This window comes from Neolamprologus brichardi, chromosome 7 (genome assembly GCF_056152115.1).
Source record: "Neolamprologus brichardi isolate AB-2024 chromosome 7, ASM5615211v1, whole genome shotgun sequence".
In the NCBI taxonomy this organism is placed as follows: domain Eukaryota; kingdom Metazoa; phylum Chordata; class Actinopteri; order Cichliformes; family Cichlidae; genus Neolamprologus; species Neolamprologus brichardi.
In genome coordinates, this window is record NC_142110.1 from 19,858,362 (window position 1) to 19,876,285 (window position 17,924).

Here is a 17,924-nt window from a genome sequence, read left to right on the forward strand (position 1 = left end):
AATATACTTTTTTCATTATATACGCTACTACTTGGCCACATTATACAGTGAAATAACATTTTGTTTCACTGCTATGTTGATAACCCACTGTTCCATTTCCCAGTAAGGTTCAACAAGTTTCATCAACCTTACAAACTATTTAACCAACATCAAGAAACAGATATGTGCATTTAAAAACATATTATTATTATTATTATTAAAAATTTTAACTCCAATAAAACAAAAATTCTTAGATCTGGGTTGGACAGCTTGCATCCAAGTACCAACTTTATCAGTTTACCAAGTTGCCAGAAATCTGGGTGTGTTGTTTGATTTTAATCTCATTTTTTAGGAATAGTGCGAGGATACGATCAACACTTTCAGTGACATTCATTTTCAGTTTTACCTTCTCTCTGTTACCTGTTAAGAAACTATTGCAATAACCAATCAGAAATCAATACACAGACTTCTGCTTGTGCTCAGATTGTGCAGCAACACGACTTCCTACAAGAACCAGGAAAAGTGAACATATTACTCCAACCCTAATGACTCTACGCTGGCTGTCCATGACTTTTAGAATCGATTTTAAGATTTACTTATTTCTTTTAAAGCATTTCATCGCCTGACTCCAGAATATGTACTTCAACTGCTGCATAGCAACCGGGTCACGGTCTGAGATCCCTTGGCAGGAACCCATTAACTGTGTCCATCTCATGCTTAAAGATGAAAGGCGATCGCTTCAGCTCTTTATCTTAGTTTTCTTTTGATACTGAACTTATTTTAAATGATATATAAATACATTTTAACATTTCTTTTCGTGTACGTTTATTCTGTTTCTGGGAAGCACTTCACAAAAACATACAAAAAGTACTTATTATTGATACTATGTTTATTGTAAACATTAATATTATTTTGAATGCTCCTCATGAGGAGTTACCTCTGTAACACTTAATGGAAGAGCACCAAGCAGTTACACACCTCAAAACAAAACATGCACTCAGCACTTGCCTCGGTCCACTCATACTAAATGAAGCATATTAGGTAACAGACTGGGAGTGTACAATAGGGTCAAACAGTGCTTGCAAATTCTTAAGGTTCTCGGTTAAAAAAATAAAATAAATAAAAAAATCACTTTGATCAGAATAACTGGACAATGGCACCCTTTTGTCTTTAGTCGACCAGAAGAAGTGGTTGAGCTGATCTCATTGCTCTTGTCACGTGATGGTTAGTGTGTGGGTGTGTCTGTGTGCGTGTGTGTGGGGGGTATCAGTTCCTCTGGGTTTCACTGTCCTGACTCACTTAAACAGTGTCAGCACAAACTGAATGCCCTCTAGCGTCACTAAACTGACTGGAACTGAGAGTAAAAATGATGTGAAGGGAAATGAAGATGATAAAATTCACCACAGAAAAGATTCCAATAAGTGCCATGCAGGAGATGGATCCATGAAGAGCATTAACTACGTTCTCTAGAAGATCCCATAGATCCTTCAATAATGATTATAGATCCAAATGGTGATGTGGTAGAAGAGTGGAAACAAACAAACAAAGAAAATAAAAACCCTACACTTTTCCTATACCTAGGACATTACTGCATTACTGCTGAGCACGAGCAGGAAGTAGTAAGGAAGGGGAGGGAAAAGGCAAGGGGAGGGGGAGGAGGAAAACAGACAACAAGCTTAACATGCCAGGGCAGGCTGCACCTAACAACACAGAAAAGATAAGGCAGCTCAAAAAAATTGAATTACATTTCAAAAAAGAAAAAAGAAAAGAAAAAGAACACACTCCATGAGCTCATGAGGAATAACTAAATCAAATACAGGAGCACACTGGATGGAGTCTCACACGTGTGAAGAGATCTTTCTTAAACTGTAATTAAACTGTATTTCCTCACCATGAACAGTGCATTTAAAGCAAAAGTGCAAAACAGCAGCATGGAAACAGATTGTCATCTTTTCCTGCATGAGTGTATAAAGTTCATTTGGAAAACAGCTGCTTTTTGCCGATTCCCAACTTCCCTTTCTATAATTAGCATGTAAGATGTCTCTACAGATCCATAACTGGACTCTATATGAAACAGACCAGTGGAAAACCCACAGAAAGCTGACACACACAAAAACAATAACTTACTTAAAGAGAAGAGCGACCCAAAGGCAGACTGGACCTGTCTCAAATAGACTGCACGATGTCCAGTGAACCAAAATAGAAAAACAGAGCGATACTTTGGACTTTGGTCCCAATGTAGTTATTGTGTTTACTAGACACAAGCTAGAAATGGTTAAGAAGCTGAAATCTTTCCTCCTTACAGCCTAGTTGTTTTTACACGAAGAGCACAGACTTTCATTACCTTTCAACAAACATTGTCTGTCACCCTCAGCTCCCCCCCCCCCCCCCCCCCCAAAAAAAAAAAACCCAAAACAACCACAACAACAATTAAATAAATAAATAAAATAACTCATCCCACTACTTACCGGATGAAAAACCGCCACACGGTCCATATAAGTATGAGGAGGATTCCTAAAAACCAGCACTGAATGATAAGAGAAGGAATGGGCAGCATGATGGTGTGGGGGTCATACTTGACCACTATTAGGAACTCCGTTACTGTGATTGCTGATACCAGCCACGCCTGCTGGCCGAGCTTCTTGTGGAACTTCCTGTTGGGAAAATGAAACAATGTTATTATGGAAAAATTATTCAATAGGGAGGATACATTTACTTTTTTAGGTTTATTTTTAATATTTACTGGTTACATGTATGCCTGTGATGTAACACCGTAATGCACAGCACTATATCACTACCCATGCATGTGAATAGTCAACAGTTAAATGATGCTTCCATTTCTAGTCTACCAGAAATATTACAGTCTAAGTAATTATACGAATTTTGTTAGTGGACAACACTGGTTAAACAGAACTAGTACAGTACTGCAGTACTTAGCTATAGCAAATGAATGGATGTATGTAGGCTGGTCTACAATGAACTGGAATGCAATCAGAGTAATTCCTAACAACATTCTGCACAGCAGCTGTGATGACGTTAACCTGCAAGTAAACTAATGCTAGTCATACTTGGCAAACTAATCTGACACTGTGCGTGAGCGCCACACATTTCCCTTCATTTGGTATTTAAACAGTTAAAAATGGCTTTTATATACATGTGGAATACATGGACATATTTAATTGAGTTTATTTTTAATGAGACTATAATCCCTCAGGTTTAATCAGTTAATCACTAGAAATATCTCCCACCAGTGACCCAACACTGCAGAAAAATAGCAGAAAACTAAACATTTCTGTCTGTTTCTGTTACTAGTAACCATATTCTTATCAATGCACATTTCTTCACTGCTGTGCTTATCTAGTTTTCTGATTTCGATTTGCACTACGATAACCAGTTTAAAACTCAAGAGCAAACACTTGACTAAACTGAATCAGTGCTGAATGTCAACAAGTTCTTTATTCGGTGTGTATAAAACACATAGTCTTTTATTATACACTCGGTCAAACTGTCCAACTCCCAAAAGAAAAGCTGCACATTGCTACTCACGGGTCATCCATGAAGTCGTAGATCTCCCTCATGGCTACGCCCCCCACGTTGACAAAAAAGACAAGGCGAAGCAGCACCAAGTAGTGTTCAGGAGGCATCCACAACACAAATTTCAGGTAGAAGGTGTTCAGCTCTGCCAACAAAAACTGGCAAGATAGGAGATAAAATATCTTTATTTAGAAGCACCGAGAACACAAAAACAACACAGAAAAGAAGAAAAAGTTACAACAATCAGTCCATGTTGGGCACGTCTTTCTTTTCCATTAGCTAACAAGAACTAGCCTTTTACATTTAGTGAACTAATTCAGGTGTCAGACAGGGAACCAAAAACAGAAATAGGGCCCCACATAACTACGCCCATATTTGATGAATTACAAATCTGATATTTTTTCCTCTCTCCTCGATTCATGAAACACATTTCCTATGCGTCTGTTATGTGCAGTTATTTGAGAGTCCTTTCTAAGATGACAGGACAGTGCTGTTTAAGCTTAATGCTGATTGATTGTCACAAGTTGTGGATTTGATGTTTATGCTCCACCCGCCACTGCTCACATCGGGTGGTTGTCATGTTTTCAGCGTTACAATGTGTTGCTAACAGGGAAGTAGCAGAGTGGCATCTGGCGGACAAACTAAGCAACGCCAACATTCAAAACATGGTTGAAGGGTGTTACTATGATCTCTTCTTTTACTCTTTCCAGTTTATCCATAGTCACAAATCCAGATAGAGATATATCAGCAATATATTAATCAATATAATGGTTAGGCCAGTCCATGAACATATATTATCTATATATCAGAGTCTAAATACATTACGCTTTCTGTGCATTGTTATTGCATGGTGATGTCATCTTTTTTTGCAGTGAGACAAATGCTTTCCCTTCATGTTAGCATTTCTTACCATAAAGATGATGCCTAACACAGCAAGCCAGCGGCGAAGGTTTGAAGCAGGCTTCCACTCAAACTTGACCCAGCTGTAAGGTGTGAACTGGAATGCTATACGCTTTATCTTCCCCCTGCCAAGTACAGACAGAGATATCATTAAATATAAACAAATACAGAAGCCCAACATTAAAATGTTTGCAAAGAAATGTCTTTCATAAAGTCATACTTGTATGTAGGAATGTTCCAGAGGCCCTGCCACTGATACGGTTTCATTGACAACCAGGCCAGGGTCTTCATGCCACAGTAGATCCCCAAACCATTGCACACCAACACATCCATGATCCACTAGATGGAGAAACAATTAAAAAAAAAGGGGTAAGTGAGGTGCAGTAATCCTCCAAACCAACAATCACACACCTCTCCTCCACCTTGAATATAATTTACATTTACTATGACTAAGGTGTTTTTGTGTGTAACAAGTAGCAACAGCAACCGCAGTATAGTAGTTTGGTTCAAAGAAACTTCTTGTCTAATATGGACACATTTGAAAAGTATGTCCACATTAGGAAGGATTATATCTGCAGTAAACACTGTTACACTTTAAAGAGAAGACATCTTGATCTTATGTTCATTTCTCTTCAATGTGCCAAGCATTTTTTTTTTAGATATTGTTCATTCTTACCATTTGTGCCTTATTACAAAAGACTCACTCAGAAAACTTAGACAAAACAACCAAAATAACCTCAACGTGTGTCACACAGTTTTTTGTAATTAGAAGAAAACAGCACAAATGTACGTACATGGTCCCACCAGCACTCTGAGAAATTAGGCAACTGGTGCTCCAGGCTATACTCCAAGAACTCAAACATGACGCTGATTATCATACACATCCACCAATCCCGAATCATTAGAGTCTGGAGGGAAAATAGAGTGTGAGGAGGTCAGCAAGATAACAGACAATAAACAATAAAAAAGGTGAAACTTTATTTGTCAATAAATGATCACACTAGAATGGGAATGACCTCACTTGGCACTTACTGACTAGGTGCTCTGTAATCATTGCAAAGTCAAACCATTTAAATCTGTGATGTGTACATAACAGCGAGGACAGCACGCTCAACTGCTTTTATGAAACATGTCAGACAGCTAATTCCAAACCTACCTTGATATACCATCCGAGAAAGTGAGCTGGCACGAACCCATCCATCTTGTCCTGCAGAGACAAATGATGTTTAACAGCAAGCCCAACTACAATTTTGCCCCTAAATCTTAGGGAATGAATGAAAAGCCCTTTCATTAAACTGTTGATCGTGTTTAATGATCGTGTTATTGCATTTCTTAAGTTGGGTGCCGACAAATACCCCCTCAGCCTTTTACGACTGAGGGGTAAAAATAACTCTTTTTTTTAGGGTCAACTGGAAAGAAAAACAGATGTGAAATGTAAAAGTGAGATCAGAAATCAAATGTGACATAATCGGATGCAAACTATAAAGTGACATTTAGAATATGCAAATATATCATTCCTAGTAAGCCTATATGTTGTCAATACAAACAATTATTAATCACTCCAAGCCTGTATATTGACTGCTCTCCATTTATCTACACATAAATACAATGCACTGTAAGAAACTGCACACAGCTGCTCCTTCAGTGTTTTATATCCCAGCAGCCACATGTAGGCACCAGAACCCTGATCTTGATAACCATGCAGCCGCTGATTTGTGAAATTCCACATCTGAGTGCAGTGCCAACCATCCACCATATTTACTGCAAAGTAGCCCATTTAACAGGGAGATGTGTTGCATTACACTGGTAGCGGATTATGATAAGCATCCTATGGTTTCTAACTTTCCATTAAAACACAGATCTGTGACTGTCTGCGCATTTCTTAACATTTCCAAACTGCATTTCAGTTCATTGAGCACTGTTTTAAGTTTCACTGCTCCACTAATATTAACCAAAACAGCAAGTGTGCTTGGAGACACACACAGCCTGTGCTCTAAAAAGTCCTGCTGCTTTCTATTTGTGCTCGGACAGATAAAATAAGACCATCTGTGTTCAAAGAAAGCATCGCATCTAGTTCACACTGGAAACAGGAAGAAATGAGCACAGAGAGTACTGGGTCAATGAACAGGACAAAGCCTCTTTGGGCATCACAAAGCACAAATAAAATGCAATTAAACACACAGTTCCACCCTTACTATTTGGATCATATAATTTCTGCTTAGTAACCCAGCACATTTTTATGTATTAATTTCTTAGCTTGACTTTTCACATGCAACTTCCTACAACCGAAGTAAAGTTTATTGATAAATATGTGGCTTTAATTTGACATTTTAAAAAGTCTATTCACAGAAATGGGGTTTTAGAGGCTAAAAATCAGACTATTAGTGGAGGTGGGCTCTGGGTCATGGCAGCAGAGAGAGGAAGGCCTGGTTCTATTGATGGACTGTAATCTGCCCCAGACTCAAGCTGCTGCACACCTCCACAGTAACTGTATTCTTGTGTGTGTTTGAGAATGAAAGAGAGATAAAGCAGAAGAAAAAGAGATAAGAGAAGTTTTACTTTAACACAAAAGGCCATACACAGATTCATCTAAGCTGCCATATTTCTTTTCTGTATCTGGGCCACTTCCTTATAGCAATAATTGAGGACAATATGCACAAAATTATAAATGCATAACTGGACAAGAAATTTTACTTTTAGGAAGGTGGCCTGTTTCTTACTCAGTTGTTTTCAACAACATAATACTATCAAAAATTCAAGTCTTACAAACATTCCTACCTGCAAAGATACACAGGAGAGAAAAGTAACATAAAAAGCAAAAAATTCACTCTCTCACCCAAATGTTGTGGAAAGGGTCTGTAGTGTTTCCAGGGTCATAAATGAGGCAGTTTCCCCCATAATCGCGCTCAGGGAGAGGAACCCCCAATTTGGGGTCAATGTACTTCATGAACTGTCGTCCATCGTGCACCGTCTGGATAAAAGAGGATAAGAATAAGAGCAAGTACCACCAGAACTTACATTTCTACACAGGCTACATCAGATGGTGTCCTCCTTCAGTTAACGGCAGATTTCTGTGGCATAAAAGTAAAATTTTATTGCTTTTTACCTAGCAACAACTTAAAATTATCCTTGTACAAACAGGAAGTAGATGGTTAAATATACCCCCCCCCCCCCCCCCCCCCTTTATTCTTCTTCTTTTACAGTGTCCAGGGCAGTCTGAAGAGCCTGGCTCAGTGACAATTTAATTAAATTGGGAGAGTGAAAAGAGGCTTCCAGGGATCACAGCAGAAAAAGCACCAGAGACTGGAACAGACATGTCATAGTGGGAGGGGGAAAAAAAGCCCGATATTTTGCCCAGGCTTGACTACACTTTTAAGAAGTACTTATGGACTCCATCTGGCCTTCTTTTTGGAGACCACGATTATAATTAAATGTCAAAGCAAACGTCCAGAAAACCCATCTCATCAAAATCACTGAGTAGAAAACTCAAAAAGAGAAGTTTGATGTGGGAGAGAAAATTGTCATGTGATTGTGTACAGAGTTCCCATGAGCTAAGAATTTGCATTGCACGTGTTGATCTGACGTGTTTTAGCCTTTCCAGGCAGCAAAATTCTCACCACACCAACCTGAAACAGGATGAAGATGAGGAACAGTTCATAGACGACAGTGACGCAGAGCCAGAAACGCCAGTAAGCTAGAGTGAGAGAGAGAGAAATCACTTACACTGAATACAAACTAAATTAGTACTGTGTTTTTTAAAGACAATGAAAAAACAAACAATAACAACGTTACATGACAATTTCCTATTTGTGCTGAACATTCCACGTTCCAAATCTAACTACTTATATTCCCTGCAGTTATAAACATTTGACACTCAGTCCAGACTAATATTTTACTGCCCGGTTACATAACTCCAACGTTGCTGCCCCAAGTTTGACATTTAGTTCCCACTAGTTTTCCAACAAAAACACCATAAATAAACGCATAATGTGGGTTTTGGTTAAAGACATTTAAAAAGAGCACCTGACGACACACACAGAAATGAGCTGCTAGGGGTCCTGGTTAGGGATGGGTATTGATAAGATTTTCACGATTCCGATTCTATTTTCGATTCTGTTTAACGATTCGATTCTCTTATCGATTCGTTTTAAAAAAGGAGAACACTAAGGTCGATTAGCTTAGAACTTTGTTTTATATCTTCTCTTTGAACAAGATAGAAATTTAGGAGTAACATGGCCTTACAAACCCAACAGTGAGATCTTAAGAGATCCACAGCCTATGGCTCTTCAATGGGGTGTCACAGGGTCCCCAGGAAAAAAAAATTGTAAATGTAAAATAATAAAATAAATATTCTTCTGTAGCAATAACAAAGTATAACATAAATTATTCAGTAGCAATTACACAAGAATATCCAGTAATGTCCCTGCCTACAATTAAACACATTCACTTACTGAAAATCGGGGGCATCTGCTGTGGCAAATGGGTGCAAGCCTTTGACCACAAACTTAGTCACTGCTCGGTGACATTCGTCTATCCTGGCCTGAAAGGAGACGCTACCGGTAGACTGCAGCGACAACTGCCAGCATCTGAGCCAGACTCTGTCTCTCTCATCATGGTCACCTAAATGCACATAATGGCAGGTTTTGTAATAAGGCAGATCGCGCTAACATAATATGCACTGTTAGTTGATTATTTACCTGCCGCATTAACGGGAGAGGACGCGCAAACATTATCGCTGCTGCTGGGTTGAGATTCACGAGTCCGGAGCGGAATTAAAAACACGACATTCATTTAAGGTTATCGCGTGTTTTGTGAGCAAATGCTTTTGCATATTCGTAGTGTTTCCTCCCTTAAATGAAATATCTACTTTGCAAGTATTGCAAGTTGACCTGTTGTCATCCGTTCTCGTAAAGTATAACCAAACTTTTGAGCGTTTGAGCCGCCATGTTTCCTGCCAGGTAAATGACGCTCCGCAACGTGGTGACGGCATTCGGGGCGACTGGAATCGATAAGGGAATCGTTTGCAAAAATGGCAAACGATTCCAAGGAATTGAAACAGTGGGAACCGGTTCTCAACAAGAACCAGTTTTTGATACCCATCCCTAGTCCTGGTATTTGGTTCAACCCCAAATCATTAGCTCATTTCCACTAATAAACATCTGCCTGAATTACCTCAGTATACACATAATGTTATAATGTGTTTCTGAAGATTTAAGACAGAGATCCTGATTTTCATTAAGAAATAAAACATCAAGTAAAAGAACTGATATATAGTGTGGTAAACACCAATCTTAGTCCTAAAGTCCCACATGAGGAGTGCTTTTATTTCAACTGCTATTGAGCTGAATTATTGTGGTGATTCACATTCACAAGTTCAGTTTCCTTTGACACACCCAGCCCGTGATTCAGCAGGAGCTACAGGTTTTAAATCTGAAGGAGGAAAAAAAAAACCCTACTGGGTCTTTTTCCCATGATGGTAGTCTATGGAGAGCCAACTGTAAGGTGGCAATGTGAATAACACCAGAACCTACCCTGCTGGATTAATAATAATGGATTGGATTTATATAGCGCTTTTCAAGGCACCCAAAGCGCTTTACAATGCCATTATTCATTCACTCTCACATTCACACACTGGTGGAGGCAAGCTACGGTTGTAGCCACAGCTGCCCTGGGGCAGACTGACAGAAGAGAGGCTGCCATATCGCGCCATCGGCCCCTCTGGCCAACACCAGTAGGCGTTAGGGTAAAGTGTCTTGCCCAAGGACACAACGACCAGGACAGAGAGCCCGGGGATCGAACCGGTGACCTTCCGGTTACAGATACGCTTCCCAACCCCCTGAGCCACGGATTAACAAGCAAAAGACTGAAGCAATTGCATACACACACAACCACATCCCTCGATCAGCCCACAAAGGTGCGAGTAATGCAGTCAAATACTCGCTCGACCACTTCACGCCTACCTACAACCGACAGTATTGAGCATGTCGCTGCATCTGCCTTCCACGCCCTGTTTTCCCTCCTTCCTTCCTCCCTCTCCCTCTGGAGTTAGCTGTTGTGTGTGTTGTGTGGGAGATGTTAAGTGTTTTCTGCATGAAAGCTCTGTTTAAAAAGCTGTGAGTGCTCTTATTTAAATAGTAGCACCTTTTACAAACTGCATCAGATTTAAAGAAGGAAAAGATTCTGTTAGGATGCAAGTTTACAAAAGCATTAGAGCAGAAATCCAACTGCCACAGCTTACGTGCTGCAGTCAGGCACGTAGATTGTTCTACCTGAGCAACAGGTTTTAGTACAAGCATAATCAACACTTGCTTTTCACATGTCCTACAACAGCTCTGCATTTCAGTGTCATATAATGCAGACAAGTAACAGATTACTCTTTCTCTCCCTTTTCCCATGCATATGCCCTGAAAACCCTGCATGTGTATTGTAATGAAATGTCATCTCTTTCCATCCTCTCCCGCTTGGATGACAAGATCAAAGATGTTTCATATACAAGGCTCGCAAAATTTCAAAATCTCTGGTAGCCCTTCAGGCAGGCATTCTTCAGTTTTTGGTAGCCCAAAATAAATTTAAGTAGCCCGAATAAAAAAAGAGAGCAATTTTTTTATGTTTTGTTTCCTTTACAATATTATACATTAAAGTATAATATTGTAACGGAAACAAAAATTAATCAAAAAAATTGTTAAAATGCAAATCACAACAACTGTATAAAAATTACAACCATCAACTCAAATACTTGGTTCAAATTGAACAGAAATTTCTATGAACTTGTAAGAACTGTGTAGAACATGAATCAGTCTGTGTCAGATCCTGAATTTGAAATTTCCACTGAAGTCACGGGTAAGAGGCAAGTGGAACCAAGATCGAGGCCATTTGCTTTTTGAAGTTTGCAAAGACTGCTAAATTTTGCCAATGGTAGTTCACTCTTTGCAACATAGTACGCTGTTCTAAACAGCTTTTTCAGGAGTTCTTGTTGTGCTTGGTTTATTTTTAGTATGTTTTTTTTGCAATTGCTGTTTGTTCTGGGAAAGATACTGCAGACTGGGCAATAATGCATTTCTTGCATTTCTCATGGGTTCTGATGGGGTCTTTCTTAAAATTACTGGTCCCAGTAACAAAGGCGCTTGTCGACTCAGAAATCAAATGAAACTCACAACACACCTGGCAGAACATCATGTTATTTAGCTCGTCATATTCCAGCCACAGAAATTCTTTTATCCATGAAACCAAAAAAGCTGCGCTTTCTTTTTGCCTCATAGTCCGATTTGTCATAACTTTTCCGTTTTGTGGTAAGCTTTTCTTTGGCTGTCCCTTCTTCACCCTGACCCGTCTTATTTAGCTGAGCAGAACTAAAATACCAGCGTAAATCCTGCTGCTTTTACACACGTACTTACATAACGGTCAGCGATTCTTTGCGCACTCAACCTCTCACGTGTTTAAGCTTGCTGCGAGAGATTTCACTTGTCGCGTTTGAATAGTAAGCTAATGAGTGATAAAACGATGTCATTGGAATTGGTGCGCAATTAATCGTCACTCACCAATCAGTGCTGCTGCTCTCTACACACCGTTGGCGCGATCGCAAAATGAAAGTGAAAGCAAAAAGCAAGCGCAAATTCAAACGCGATTTCAATATGTCACACCTTGAAAGTGGCTCATCGATGCCAATGACATAATTACTCAGCTACATTGGCGAAAGAATGCAAAAGCATAGACATACAGTGGGGCAAAAAAGTATTTAGTCAGCCACCGATTGTGCAAGTTCCCCCACTTAAAATGATGACAGAGGTCAGTAATTTGCACCAGAGGTACACTTCAACTGTGAGAGACAGAATGTGAAAAAAAAATCCATGAATTCACATGGTAGGATTTGTAAAGAATTTATTCGTAAATCAGGGTGGAAAATAAGTATTTGGTCACCTCAAACAAGGAAAATCCCTGGCTCTCACAGACCTGTAATGTCTTCTGTAAGAAGCTTTTCTGTCCCCCACTCGTTACCTGTATGAATGGCACCTGTTTGACCTCATCATCTGTATAAAAGACACCTGTCCACAGCCTCAACCAGTCAGACTCCAAACTCCGCCATGGCCAAGACCAAAGAGCTTTCGAAGGACACCAGGAAAAGAATTGTAGACCTGCACCAGACTGGGAAGAGTGAATCTACAATAGGCAAGCAGCTTGGTGTGAAAAAATCAACTGTGGGAGCAATCATCAGAAAATGGAAGACATACAAGACCACTGATAATCTCCCTCGATCTGGGGCTCCACGCAAGATCTCATCCCGTGGGGTCAAAATGATCATGAGAACGGTGAGCAAAGATCCCAGAACCACACGGGGGGACCTGGTGAATGACCTGCAGAGAGCTGGGACCAAAGTAACAAAGGTCACCATCAGTAACACACTACAACGGCAGGGAATCAAATCCCGCAGTGCCAGACGTGTTCCGCTGCTGAAGCCAGTGCATGTCCAGGCCCGTCTGAAGTTTGCCAGAGAGCACATGGATGATACAGCAGAGGATTGGGAGAATGTCATGTGGTCAGATGAAACCAAAGTAGAACTTTTTGGTATAAACTCAACTCGTCGTGTTTGGAGGAAGAAGAATACTGAGTTGCATCCCAAGAACACCATACCTACTGTGAAGCATGGGGGTGGAAACATCATGCTATGGGGCTGTTTTTCTGCCAAGGGGACAGGACGACTGATCCGTGTTAAGGACAGAATGAATGGGGCCAAGTATCGTGAGATTTTGAGCCAAAACCTCCTTCCATCAGTGAGAACTTTGAAGATGAAACGAGGCTGGGTCTTCCAACATGACAATGATCCAAAACACACCGCCCGGGCAACAAAGGAGTGGCTCCGTAAGAAGCATTTGAATGTCCTGGAGTGGCCTAGCCAGTCTCCAGACCTCAACCCCATAGAAAATCTGTGGCGGGAGTTGAAAGTCCGTGTTGCTCGGCGACAGCTCCAAAACATCACTTCTCTTGAGAAGATCTGCATGGAGGAATGGGCCAAAATACCAGCTACTGTGTGTGCAAACCTGGTAAAGACCTATAGTAAACGTTTGACCTCTTTTATTGCCAACAAAGGTTATGTTACAAAGTATTGAGTTGTATTTTTGTTATTGACCAAATACTTATTTTCCACCCTGATTTACGAATAAATTCTTTACAAATCCTACCATGTGAATTCATGGATTTTTTTTTCACATTCTGTCTCTCACAGTTGAAGTGTACCTCTGGTGCAAATTACTGACCTCTGTCATCATTTTAAGTGGGGGAACTTGCACAATCGGTGGCTGACTAAATACTTTTTTGCCCCACTGTATTTTCCTTCCTATGATAGCCCAACGGGCAGGGCTGAGTTAGATTTTGGTAGCCCGACTGGAAAAATCGCTAGCCTCGGGACGTCGGGCTAGCGATTTTGCGAGCCCTGATATAAATTCATTTGCATGGCACAAGCAAAAGCCTCTTTGTGGAGACCTTACTAACAGTTTGATTACATTAAAAGGTAAAAAACTGTATCAGATGCAAGCTTGTTACAAACTGCCATTTTCAGTGGTCACTGACTAATGCCACTGCAATGCCTAAAGCACTGTTTATTTACTAGAACCATACAGTCCATTATAAATTAGTCACTGAGCTTTAAAGCCTCATAAAAATGAATGATTTGGGATTGTCTGTACTGTCTGCAAACTCATTTAAATTGATGACCGTCTTCAATCAGCTGCTGATTCTAACCAGGATGTGTATTTTCCATTAGGAGGATGAGAATGTTATTACTACCGACTGAACTGCTGACGCAACTGTCAGCTGCTTTTAATGCAAACATATTTTTTATATATTCAGTTTTCACAATCCCCTTTCAACCTTTGTTTTAAAGCATTTCAATCATTTCACTTATCTGGAAGCTTTAAGAGGCCAAACAAATGTCAAACTGGCATATCCTGGATGTTGTCCAGTATTTAATGAAAAGTAATAAAACAGACCAGGGTTCAATAAAAAGAGCACTACATGGCTTTAATATGAACCTAAACTCGCATTTCCAAGTGCCAACTTGGAAGTGTTAACTTATGCTATATTCTCAATATAAAAAGAGAGATCTGACATGAATTACTTTAACCTGGTGATAAATGTGCTTTTCATACCTGGATGCGGTCTGGTGAAAGGTCCATCTTTGGCCTGTGTCACTCCAAAACAGAGGAACACCAGGATGCTGGCCACAATACCCCTAGAGGACACACATTTGGGAATTCATTGGAATCACAAAGACTTCTGTATTGACTCCTCATATAATGTGTTCTTACTGAACCACCAACAAACAAACAGCCTATTTTCATGTCTTTACACTAGGACAAAAGTGAACCTCTATGCTAACTACTTCTCCAAAAACCTGGAATCCAGCATTCAAATTACAGATATGAGACTGGAATGTGGGTAAACAGAAAAAACTGTTTGTCCCGTGTAACAAAAAGGGTCCAGCTCTGTATTTGAAGGAAAAACAAAAGGACAGTACAACAACATTTAACAGTTTGGAAAGTGTCGACCCAAAACAAATTAGTATGTGAGAAAAATTTAATCTTGTCCTTAACCCAATTGAGATGTCAGGCAATGCCTTAAACAGGCTTTTTAAAGCAATCAGAAATATTGATGAACTCACAGCATTGTAGGAAGAATGGCCTACAATTCCACCACATCACTGTTCAAGACTCAGAAGTAGCTACAGGACACATCTAAGGGCGAGGGCTCAACATGTTCACCCAGCGTGTTCAATAAAGACATGAAGTTCACCTGTTTGTGTTTATTAGCTCAGTCAAATTGTGTTTGTCCATTACTGTAACTTCAATTAAAATAAGTATGCATTTCAAAGGGGCCGGAAGGCTTTTATTACAGCTACACATACAAGTCTCAGCATTTCAACCCCGTAAACCTTTAAGATCTGTGATGTCATATCAATCAGACAAGGCATGAATGGGAGCATAATGGCTTGGAGAATTAATAATTAAATAACTTGAATCTGGAGGTCTGGTCTACTGCTTCTATTTCAATATTACAACTTCATTTGTGTTTATTAAGAACCAGACCAGCTGGGGGTCACGTGACGTCAATGGCGGAGTAGCTGTGTTTCTCGCCCGCTCCCGCAGCTTGGCATTTGTTTAGGCCTTTATATATGTCTTATTTGGTTAAAGTCTCTGTTTATTTCGACTTTTAAACTTCGTACGATGCCAAGCACCCAGAAGAAGCTCAACCTCGGGTCAAAACCGGGCAAATCCGGAGAAAATCACCCTCCGCTCAGCGACCATGCTGCAGCGGTAATGGCGGAGGCCCAGTCGTCCCCACTTCCCGGCCAAATGGACGTCGACAAATTGGTGGAGAGGATATCGGCGGAGGTGCTGAAGGCTGTGGAGGCCTCCTTTGAGAAGAAGATTGACCCAGTTCTGAAAAGACTGGAAACATGCGCAGCTAACATCTCTGCATTGGAGGTTAAAATGAAGGAGGCAGGGGCGCGTATATCAACGCAGGAAGATGTTACAGCGGGATATGGCGCCAAGATTTCTGAAGTGGAGCTTAAGCTGGAGGCCGCTTTGGATAAGATTGATGACTTGGAGAACAGGAGCCGGCGGTGTAACATACGTGTTATTGGGCTACCCGAAGGCAGTGAAGGTACCAACCCTGTGTCTTTTTTCAAAACGTGGTTACCGGAGTTGGTGGCTGTGAGTTTCAAGGGCGGCGCTGTTAAAATTGATCGCTGCCACCGGGTGCTTGCACGCCTCCCTTCCAGTGCCCAGCGGCCCCGCGCGGTCATCATAAAGCTCCACAACTTCCAGGATAAAGCACGGATCATGCAAGCGGCTAGGAGGAAGCAGTCCTTATTTCATAACGGCATTCCTATTATGATATTCGAGGACTTCTCCGCCGCTGTTCTGAAGAAACGCCAGGGATTCTACCACGTCAAACAACGCCTCAGGGAAATGGGTGTCCCCTTCGCCATGATGTACCCGGCTGTCCTTAGGATCAAGATCGATGGCCAGGAGAAATCTTTTAGATCTCCAGAAGCAGTCTCAGCTTACCTGGATAACGTGCCTCAAGGGGCGGGACCGCGCTCATCCTCAGTGGCTCCAGCGGACTGTTGATCTGTGCTCCGGTCCCATACGTGAGGCATTCGCCAATCCCTCGTCTCCTCCTTTCCTTTTTTCCTGTTTATTATTATTGTTATTTTTTCTGTTTGTTTTCTTTTTTCTTTTCGGGTCTGCACGGAGATAATAACCCTATACATATAGACTATTTTATTTAGCCATTTATAATCCGAATCCTTGTTTTAGCTGCGGGTGGGCAGCTATTTCACGTTACTGATTAAGAAAAGACTCGTACTCTGGTCCAGCATCTTTCTATGTCCAAGTTGGAAAGTTTGCTTGCGCCCCCTGCTGGGCGTTGGAGACCTTTGTCTGACCTCCATACTCATTGGTTTCTTGACGGTTCTGTTTCTTGTGAATAGTTTTTTGTTAATTGTTAGCAAAGCAGGACGTTTATTTTTCTATGTGTATTTTACTTGCCACTGGTGTTGTGGAGCAGTGTTTGGGAGCCCTACATATCAGCTATGCTTTGGTCACCTGAGCGTGGTTCCATGCTTATTTCAAATATTGTATGATAAGTGATAATTCAGTGTTAAATGTTTGTTCCTGGAATGTAGGAGGTATACATAACCCTATCAAACGGAAAAAAATATTGAGTTTTCTTAAGAGGGAGAATGTCCATGTTGCCTTGTTGCAAGAAACTCACCTGTCTCCTCAGGAGCATCTAAAACTGAAACGTGATTGGGTCGGTCAAGTTTTTAGTTCCTCCTTTACGAGTAAGAGCCGCGGTGTATCCATTTTAATACATAAACACCTACCGCTGATAGTTGACCAAACAATTTGTGATAAGTCTGGTAGATATGTTTCCTTAAAGGGCACCCTAGGTGGTCAAGCGGTGTCATTTCTGAATATTTACTTTCCACCGGTACAGTCTAACGACTTTATTGCTCTTACTTTTTCTTCCTTTTCTGACTGGGTTTGTGATAATTCTGTGATAGCCGGTGATTTTAACTGTTATTTTTCTACAACTAAGGACAGATCCCCTCCTAAACAAATTCAAATGTCTACGAGGGCCAAAGCACTTTTAGATACTTGTAATGAACTTGATCTGGTTGATACCTGGCGGACCCTTCATCCTAACGATAAAGAATTTACTTTTTTTTCCGGTGTTCATAGAACAAGTAGTAGAATCGACCTCGTCTTCACCCCCAAACAATCGTTGGGAAACATTTTGAGATGTACAATAGGCGATATTATTATATCAGATCATGCGCCGGTTTTTGTTCAGCTAAGTGATCTAAATCCTGTCCCTCGGTCTCATACCTGGAGATTTAACAATTTTTTGATTCACGACCCAAAATTCGAAATATTTTTAAATGATCAGCTTGAACATTTTTTAAAGGTTAATGCAACCCCTGAAGTTTCTCCAGGCCTGCTTTGGGA

The 17,924-nt window shown here is 40.6% G+C and overlaps 1 protein-coding gene across 2 annotated transcripts in view; it reads right to left on the reverse strand.

Moving 5' to 3' along the window:
- The window catches only part of ptdss2 (phosphatidylserine synthase 2), a 31,762-nt gene that overhangs the window by 3,751 nt on the left and 10,087 nt on the right, over window positions 1-17,924 (reverse strand). For both annotated transcript variants that reach the window (XM_035914618.2, XM_035914616.2), the window contains exons 4-12: window positions 14,556-14,638; window positions 8,040-8,107; window positions 7,250-7,384; window positions 5,570-5,620; window positions 5,208-5,321; window positions 4,634-4,752; window positions 4,424-4,538; window positions 3,526-3,671; window positions 2,448-2,633 (exon numbers count right to left, since the gene is read on the reverse strand). In XM_035914618.2, the coding sequence (XP_035770511.1) occupies window positions 2,448-2,633; window positions 3,526-3,671; window positions 4,424-4,538; window positions 4,634-4,752; window positions 5,208-5,321; window positions 5,570-5,620; window positions 7,250-7,384; window positions 8,040-8,107; window positions 14,556-14,638 (1,017 nt within the window). The remainder of the gene's footprint in view (window positions 1-2,447; window positions 2,634-3,525; window positions 3,672-4,423; window positions 4,539-4,633; window positions 4,753-5,207; window positions 5,322-5,569; window positions 5,621-7,249; window positions 7,385-8,039; window positions 8,108-14,555; window positions 14,639-17,924) is intronic.